This window comes from Phaseolus vulgaris, chromosome 1, assembly GCF_000499845.2.
Source record: "Phaseolus vulgaris cultivar G19833 chromosome 1, P. vulgaris v2.0, whole genome shotgun sequence".
Taxonomy (NCBI): domain Eukaryota; kingdom Viridiplantae; phylum Streptophyta; class Magnoliopsida; order Fabales; family Fabaceae; genus Phaseolus; species Phaseolus vulgaris.
The window spans coordinates 47418363-47428156 of NC_023759.2; the positions used below are offsets into that span (position 1 = coordinate 47418363).

Consider the following 9794-nt stretch of genomic DNA (forward strand, 5'->3'; position numbering starts at 1 on the left):
CTTAACCTTTGGGATTTTTATCCAAAATTAATTATTTTAACTGCCTCTTTGATCATAATATCTTTTCAAAAATAAGATGCTGGAATTTTTAAAATCATCATAGGTTATAATTTGTTTACGGTTTTAAGCGGTCATTAATTAAGGCTAGAGAGTTTTGACATTTAGAAAACCTAACTTAAAAATACAATTTAGAAATGAATTTTTACAAGTTTTCAAAAAATTCAGAAACTTCCTGAATAACTTAGTCAATCCGTTGAACTTAATTTATTTGTCATCTATATCTCTTAGTAGACATATTTTTGAAAAAAACATTTAAAAGTGGAGTACAAGGAATTCCATTAAAGTAACCTCAGGCCTAGAGTTGACCTTTTCCTTCTTCAGTGCAAGAACAAAATTTAAAGTAATTTCAAACTTGCAAATGCTTGCGTGTTTGAAGCAAATTGTTGTAAGAAAGAAGGAATCATATTTTATAAAATATGACAATAGAAAGGTATCTCTCTCTCTTAATCATCCCTTGTTCTTATTTTATTTATATTACTTTACTTTACATATAAATTAAATTTAAATTTGAAAGTTTTTACTTTATTTTCTAAAGAAAAGTTCGTCTAAACATATTTTAGATTAAAATTTTGTTCTGATAATTCCCTCTTGACATGCATAAAAAGGCTTGTTCCTTGCTGCTACACTTCAACAGAGACTAATTGTGAGCAACACTTTTAACCACAGTGTGACCAAATGACATCTTCATTCTCTCTCATTCTTCCCTTCTTCTCCACCTTATTATGTTTCTCTTTTGCTCTTCTCTTCTCTGCACCTTTAGGAGCTGAAGCTTGGTCCAAACCCCACACACCCATCTCTTCTCTCATCACCAAAACTCTTTTTGACTCCTTTTTCCTTCACAAAGATGACACTGCATGCCCTGCCAAAGACTTCTACACCTACGACTCCTTCATTCGTGCATCAAAATCCTTCCCCGCATTTGGTACCACTGGTTGTTTAGCCACGCGCAAGCGTGAGATTGCTGCGTTTCTCGCTCAGATTTCCCATGAAACCACAGGTGGGTGGGCCACTGCACCTGATGGCCCATTTGCTTGGGGCTTGTGCTTCAAGGAGGAGATTAGTCCTCAGACTAATTACTGCGATTCTACTAACACCCAATGGCCTTGCTTCCCTGGCAAAAGCTACAAGGGAAGAGGACCAATTCAGCTTTCTTGGTGCGATCATTGTTTATTTGGTTTACTATAAACTTTTCTGTATTATTCAAAATCATGCTATATATTAGGTTAACTAATTTAAAATATAATAGCGGTAGTAGGTAGTAGATATTAACGTCTGTCATAATCTTGCTGGACTAAAACATGAGATCACTCTTGTGCCAAAAACTTCACTCCTCATAGACAGAAGAAACTTGCATTTAGAATCATTAACGTTATAACTTGATGTATAAAAGAAGAAGTTGGTTATTTAACAAGTAGGGTTAAATTATGTGCAGGAACTACAACTATGGACCAGCAGGGAAGGCGTTGGGATTTGATGGGCTGGGGAATCCAGAGATTGTGGCGAACAATTCAGTGATAGCATTCAAAACTGGTCTGTGGTTTTGGATGACAGAGCAAAAGCCGAAACCTTCTTGCCACGACGTTATGGTTGGGAAATACGTGGCTACAGAAGGTGACATAGCAGCGAATCGAACATCTGGTTATGGCTTGGTCACTAACATAATCAATGGTGGACTTGAATGTGGGATTCCTGGTGATGCAAGAGTCAATGATCGAATTGGGTTTTTCCAAAGATACACAAAGTTGCTCAACGTGGACACTGGACCTAACTTGGATTGTGCATATCAGAAACCCTTCTAACTCTTACGTTGTCTTTTTTATTTTTTCTCTATTTCTTTTCTCTTGCAAGAATTTAATAATGTATTCAAAGAAAGCATATATATCAGAAGTTGACAAACAAAGTTTTATGTTCTTCTTGATCGTTTAGTGCTCCCGTCGCCGGAGGAAATTTTGATTCTGACATAAATTTATATATTTTATGTACAAGATGGAGAGAGAGTACAAAAAAATAAATATAAATAATGAACTAACAAAACAAACAAACTGGGATAAAATAAGAATTTGGAAGTGGAGATGTCGTTCTTCTTAATTTATTTCTCCATCTTATTGCTAAATTGATCATTTCAATTATTTGGACTTATTCGATCACTACTTTACGTATTTTTTTTTAAATTTTACTTTTTATCTCCTATAGTTTTTAATTTACAAATTTTATGTACATTTACTCTTCTATTTTTTTTTTTTTAAATTTAGACACTTTTAATATTTCCATCACTTACCATCTATTGTTAAATGTTGACTCTTATTTTCCAACTCTGGATGAGTGGGTTGTGCCCATATAGCCACACAACGTTAACACTTGAATAGAATAAGTGACTTTCATGACTTATTTCCAAATTAAAAGAAGAATAAAGTTTGTTTGACAGAAATATAAAAAACAACTCCTCTACAATTATTTTTTGAAATAAAATATTGTATTATTATAAAATAATAATTTATTTGAGTATTAAATGAATGTAATCAGTACTGTTCTTAATTAGTAAATAGAAGAGTTTATGAGTTGTAGAAATCCCAAATTTTCTTTCTGAGTTTTATTTAGGAAACTCTAAATGCAGCACCATAATTGAGGACTCAGCCATTCTGAAAGGATGTTGAAAAGTCAATGGAGTTATCAGCATCCATTATCAGGTTACTCCTCTATAATGTTTAACTAGATCCGTTTTGGTTAAAGACAAATGAAACTATATTGAGATTATTGTAATTAAACCTTTTTATATTCGTGTTAGTGTTTAAACTGCGGCACCTCTTTATATTCGTGTTAGTATTATTGGATTTGAGTAACCTTATCTAATTTTATTTTAATGTTTTCACTCAAATTTGGAAAACAAAAGAAAGAGGATTGTCTCGTGGTTTGGGAAAAGAAGGAGACACACGCTTGCTAAATCACAATGTTTTATAATGCTTTATGATTTTATATTTTTTAATAATTTTTTTTTCCTTTCTATACCCTTATCAGAAAATGATTAAATAATAATTAAAATTAGATAAAAAAATAATAATTAATCACTAAATTAATTAAATTAAATACTAACTTAAAAACTAAAAAATTATTTATATTTAAAGTGATTTCTATTATTAATAAAAATTTATAAAATAGTTTTTAAATTTGTATCTAAATTAGTTACCAAGTTTTAACTATTAATATTTTAAATTTTAAATTAGCCTATAAAAGGCTATAGAGAGTAATGTAGAATATAAAATAGTAAATAATTAAAACCTAAAGAGTAATGTAGAATATAAAATAGTAAATAATTAAAACCTTGATAGCTGGTTAAATATCAAATTTAAAAATTATTTTATAAATTTTTATTAATAATAAAAAATATTTTAGATTACAATAACCTGTCTCTAATTTAATTAAATAATAAATAATTATTTTTGTTTATAAAATTAATTTTTATTTAATGATTTTTTTTTAGAGTGTGGATCTGATATTTTAAAAATGGTAATGTAGTATAATTTTTTTAATTATACCTTTATTTTCCATTTTATTATATATTGAAAATCATTTTAATATTAAATGTAGAGAGAAAATGGAAACTGATATAACAGGTAACTTATTTTAAATTGTATTAAAAATAAAATAATTAAATATTTTTCTTAGTTTTTGGTAAAAAAATCCTTAAATGATTATAATATAGGAAAGATGGAATATTAAATAGTAAGTAGCCAATGTTAACCTCTTTTTGACTTGGTTAAATGCACTAGAATCAACATTAGAGCATCTCAATGAATCTTAAATAGTTAGGATATTAAATATAATACTTATATGGTAATTAAATTCAAGGTCATATTGGGTATTCCCAATAAACTATATTTTAATTATAATAATTAAATTAATTTTGTAAAGTATAAAAACTGAAGTGCAAATAAAATATTATAGAAGTATGTTTTTCATAAGACTCACTGAACAAAACTTAAAAGAGAATCTTAAAAATTATCTAATAGGGTAATATTAATTTTGGGTTAATTCAGGCTTTACAAGAAGGTTCTATATTTGAATTGGAGATCCTCTTATAGTTGTTTTGGTGCATCTAAAAGTAACTACAAACTCAGCATAATTAACTTCATCTTTTAACAATGTTTCTTTAGACATTATACAGATCCACTTTTTAGATATAAAAGATTTATTCAAATATAAATTATATATCCACATTTCACTTAAACTTACACGAAACAAAATATTCACCATACGAATATGCTGTTTATTTAAATATATGAGCAATACGTAGCTACAAATCCTCTTGTTTTTATATGCAGTATGGAATAGGGCCAAAGTACCTTACATGACTTCTATTTCTCAAAGATCAAAAGAATTGACATGTTATTTATTTGTTTCCTAAACTTTCTTGTTAAATCTGCAGTACAATAGTTTTGATAATATTTTAAGTGTTCAATGCTTTTGTAATCTTTAGACTACTTGTTCTGCTCTGCCCCCCAATGTAACATTACTCTATGTGCAGGCAAATACCAGAAAGACTCTGGCATAGTGCATAGGACCAACATGTTAATATTATTATTTTTTTCATTGGGGTGTCTTAAAAATTGAGGGAAAATTAATGGTTAATTAGAAGTTGAGTTGTAGAAAGAAAAGAAAACTAGTAGCCCAGAAGGGATTAGAATATACAACACCATTCTTTTCCATTATCTTCAAAGAAAGAGCAGAGTGAGCTATGCATATACATCTATTTGAGCATACTTCACTAAGTAAACTAAGATTTTCTAAACTGATCAGCCACCACAGTAGAGTCTCACTCTAGAGGACAAAATTGGAAATCTCTGGTAGTGTGTGTGTGCACACTTAGCACCCGAATGTGTCTACCCTTGTGATCTTCAATCTCTTTACTGTGGATAAGAACATCCTACACAATCGAAAGAACAAGACCATTAATACACAGAATGGAATATATAATGTATAATGCATTTGTTTCTCACAGACAAAAAAGAATCAATAACTTACTCCCAAGGAACATCTCCAACCATGACCAAATCCCCTTCTTCATCTTCGTATGTTAGTACATGGCATCTCTCAGGTTGCACTCCATTCATCTCTGTCCCCCCTGTTAACAAGCCACAATATTCCACTGATAAATATTAACACTACTTCTTACACTCCTTTCAACACATTCTTATGGACTTAAAATTAAAAAGGGTAAGTCTTAATTTGATCATTTACAACAATTATGAACTAAAAATAAAAGAATTTGAATTGATAAAGGGGAACAGACTTACAAAGAATGGTAGTGTCGAACATGTGTTCAAGAGTCTTCACTAACTCATAATAGCCTCCATGAGCAAGTATATTGAGCTTCCTTCCTATTGGAATGCCTTCCATGTAGACCTTCACAAACAAGCTGCTATGATCGTTGCAATCATTCACTTCAGCAGCTTGTGAAATGTTCACAAGAGGGTGGTGTGGTTGTTGCCAATGCCCCCTACATCATCAAATCAACACACATGATATAATTAGTCTTCAACTCACTCGTGATTTGAGCATACCTAAGTAGTAGCATAACACAAACCTTGAAATAGAAGAGCCAACATGATGAGTGGCGGAAATGCTGAGTCCAAGGCTAAGATCAGTGGGAAGTTCTTGTGTGAGAGAGGATGCAGTTGAAATGAGAAGGTGGCGGTGGTTGTTGCTGCTGCTGCTAATTGAGGAGGAAGAAGAGCTAGAGTGTTTTCCCATTGTGGTATTAAGGAAGTAGCAAGATGATGATGATGACACACCAAGCCGCCACCTTAAGGGTTTAAATAAACGAAGAAAGAGATGATGGTCCTATTCGTAGAATCAAGACTTCCTCTGCAGCAGAGCCACTTCCCACACTCAACTTTTTCTTTTTTCCATGTAATTGCTTGCTAGACCTCAAATGTTGTCATGGTAGCCGACAGCTACATGTGTCAATAACAAAACTCCAACTTGGCATCTTTCCACTGACGTGTGTTTATTCAATTGAACTTTTCATTATTTTTGCATCAACCCTCTTAATATTGTCACAGTATTGGTTATAACCTCGATTAGTAGTACAAACTTTTACTACATTAGAGTTATTTAAAATTTGAAATATTAATTAGAAGGTTAAAAATAAATTTAATCATTCATGAGTGGTGATTTAAATTAAGATTGTGGTAAGGAGGGAAGAATATAGTAGTGAGTGTTAGAGGGAATGAACATGGAGTGGTGCAGAGAATTGATGGGGTGGACAAGAGAACATCGATATCTGAAACCTTGTACATACATGTAATATCCAATAATCAATGTTCAATGGATATAATGAACGTGTTGCGCATGAGTGACCTTGATTGGAGAGACAAAATATATAAAGGCATTGGAACTGGTGATGCTACATAAACTGCTGTGTGTTCAGAAACATATTGATGTAGGTATCTTGAAAGGTTCTGTGAATAGCAGAAAAACCATCAACCACACCACAACATACTTATGAAGAGAAGTTGTGCGCATTTATTACCCCTAACTTACTACCAGACAACCTTCCTCTCTTTTCCTTTTCAACCATTCCACTACACATCAAACAACCTTATTGCTAATGCCATTTTCTTTCATGCAAAAAACTTCTACCATCTTTTTAAATAACTCTAAATATTTAAGTACTAATTCTCTTCAATTATTAATTTCAAACTACTTCTCAATATTATCCTTTCTCTGTCCTTCAAACCTAGACCATGAATGATTTAACAGAGGGATAGTGTGGTAATAGAAGTTTTAAATAGTTTTTACAGAATTTGAAGTTTAAAGCATAGTTGTTGTGTTCTGAAAAGAAAGAGATTCTGAAATGGTAGACATGAGTATAAATTGGAGGAAGAAAGCAATGAAGAGGGGAGGGAGCACAGTGACAGTGGTGAAAAAAGATGTTATCAATGAGAGGGAGCAAAGCATAACAGAAAGAATCAGAATTGTGGAACAATGTGACAAGTGTGAATCTCCTAATCACTTTTTAAAATGCTCAAATCATAATGCGCTCCGGTCTCGGGGACACAAAATCAACCTTATTTTTGTTTTGTTTAATACACATTCAACAACAACAAAAAACCATAATTCTTTCTATTGGACCACCTACTGTATCATATTACACTTCGTTTCTTCTCCATTCAACACCTCACCCCCACGTGTCCAACAACTTTTTCTTTCCCTTCTCGCATGTTCATTCATAGTTTTTCATGTTTCTTCACAAACACAAAGAGGGAACAACAATTAAGAACCAAAAAATAAAGAGGGAACAACAGCTTCTATGCTTGGATCTAAAGAAACGGCCAGTGCTAGCTAATAAATGTTGAAACAGAAAAAAAAGAAAACATTTTATTCAGAATCTTTAACACATTTATTAAAATGAAAAAAATAGGTTTAACATAAGTAAAAAGAATGAAAAAGAAAAGGTAAAATGTTCCCCTCCACCCAAACATAACTCTTAAGGTTGCTTTCATTAGCCATCAATTTGTCATTTGGTCTCCAACACTGTATTTGCGTTGAACCTTAGAAAAAAAAAAAGCAGCGTCTAACCTACATTCTCCTTTTCTTCAATAGCCTTAGTAAATGTCTCACCATATTCTCCTTTAAACTTCTTTGTTAATTACCCTTTCCTTTTTACAAATTCAGTTCTATTTCATGATATTTCTATACAAAATTGAACAATAACAGATCAATACATCTTTAAATTCATAATTTTTTTTTTCTTGTTTATTAAAATTTTTACATTGGAAAGATAAAAAAATACTGTACAAATATTTGAACATGTAAAACAATTTTTATATAATTCCCAATAAAAATGTGAAAATAAAAGGAATAATGTTCTCATGCTAATAAATACTGTGAAATGTATGAATAAATTATTTTTTATTAGCAATGTATAAATATATGTTATAATTTAACCAAAACTCTTTATTTGAGTTCATACAAATTTGATAAACTAGAAAATATTGCTTTACTACAACCAATTCAAGATCTTCTCCAATTCTCTTACTCACTTTTGTGATACAACACAAGTTATATTTATTATATATTGCAAAAAGTAGTAATTACAACAATCTGATTGGCGTTAGATAATTTTTTTTTTACATTTTAGTACATTTTGTCTGGTCGTTTTTTTACATATTTTAATTCTAAACGAAATAATTTGTCGGAAAGGTTTTCAAAAGTTAATTATTTTGAACTCTTAATTTTGTAGTTTTTTTTCTATGTTCATAATCGTTCAATAGTATTGGATCACGTAGTTGTTATTTTTCATTTTCTTTATGTAATAAAAAGTTTTATAATTGTTGCCTTTCCATAAGAACTCACTGTCAACCTTTCCTCTTTATTTTATGAAGGAAGATTGTGTATTAAAATTGAAAATGAAATTAATGAGATTACAAAAAAAAAAAAATTGTATATCTGTCCATGTTCTGATGTTGATTTATGATTAGTGATTTTTCTTTTCAAATGAAGAGATTGCTTTTCGTAACATTTCTATTTTATTAGAAAATTTACTTGTATTACATTGCCTTTTAAAAAATATATGAAACTTTAATTTAGAAAATAAAATAAAATATTTAAAAATTAAAGAGCAGTTAAAAATTGAGAGACATCATACAAAATAAATAAAAAATTACCAGTTAAAATCATGTCACCCTATTGCTTTTATAAAAATAGTCACTAAACTATGATAATTCTGACAAAATTATGAATCTATTTATTGTGACATTCGAATGTATTAATTTATGAAAAAAAATTATACCCTTAATTTATTATAAAATATAGTTTATATTAAAACTTAAGGATATAATTTAAACAAATTTAGTTGCTTTATTAGTCTCATATGAATTAGTTATTTGTTTATTATATAGATGAATGGCAAAAGTATATATTTACATTTTAGAATATTTGTATACAAGAGTGTTGTTTATGAGTTTGAGATGGACTACCAATTATATATTAACTCATGGATGATGATGTCTTTAATAGATTAAGTTTCAAGATTTGTTGAGTTTTACTGATACTGTGAAGAGGCTTAATTGTTGTGTTAGATGAGTGAACTTGCAAACTATATTCCAAGGTGTAAGTTAATTGTTAATGTATACATTAATGTGTTGATGGGTGTTTATAAGAGTAACAAATGTACCATTTAGTTATATGAAGCCCAAAACTTCGTGCTGCTTTATCTTGATGTAAGGATAGGATAACTTTACTTCAGACACCTCTATATTTTACTATTTACCTATGAAAGCATATGCATGTGGAGCTTGATATTTTGGGCTTAATGCGGTCATTTCTTCCTACACTTCCATATTTTTTTCTCTGTCATCCCACAGATTAGATAAAAAAAATTATTTAATTGTAAAAAATATTTTGAATTATACAATTTAAAAGATGGAAAAAAGAAAAGATGTGCGTGTATAAGAGAAAGAAAAAGAGGTGAGACTGTGAGGAAGAGTAGTGTAGGTTACTTTAATTTATTTAAGGGTATAATGGTCATTTTGCTGACTTTATGGAGGTGTAGGAAAAAAAATATGAAAGTGTAATGATAACTATAAAAGTGCATGAAGAATTGACATGCGTTATACTAAGATGACCCATTAGGTATTTTCTTCCTGCACGTCCATACATTTTTCATGTAACTCCATACTATTTATGAAAAGTTTAATTTATTTTTAATAAAGTTAATTTCGTGTAGAATTTAA

General features: G+C 30.1%; 2 protein-coding genes across 2 annotated transcripts; one reads left to right on the plus strand and one right to left on the minus strand.

Annotated features, from left to right (window-relative positions):
- The first annotated feature begins 677 nt into the window (after positions 1 to 677).
- Positions 678 to 1960, plus strand: LOC137814848 (chitinase 10-like). The gene is made up of 2 exons (XM_068617765.1): positions 678 to 1214; positions 1493 to 1960. Exons 1-2 carry the CDS (start codon positions 736 to 738, stop codon positions 1857 to 1859), a joined length of 846 nt encoding a protein of 281 aa, XP_068473866.1. The 5' UTR covers positions 678 to 735; the 3' UTR covers positions 1860 to 1960.
- A 2775-nt stretch (positions 1961 to 4735) lies between these two features.
- On the minus strand, positions 4736 to 5892 carry LOC137816246 (auxin-responsive protein IAA30-like). The gene is made up of 4 exons (XM_068619321.1): positions 5642 to 5892; positions 5352 to 5554; positions 5080 to 5179; positions 4736 to 4981 (listed from the first exon to the last, which is right to left on the minus strand). The coding sequence occupies exons 1-4, from the start codon at positions 5806 to 5808 to the stop codon at positions 4921 to 4923; spliced, it is 531 nt and encodes a 176-aa protein (XP_068475422.1). The 5' UTR covers positions 5809 to 5892; the 3' UTR covers positions 4736 to 4920.
- Positions 5893 to 9794: the final 3902 nt, after the last annotated feature.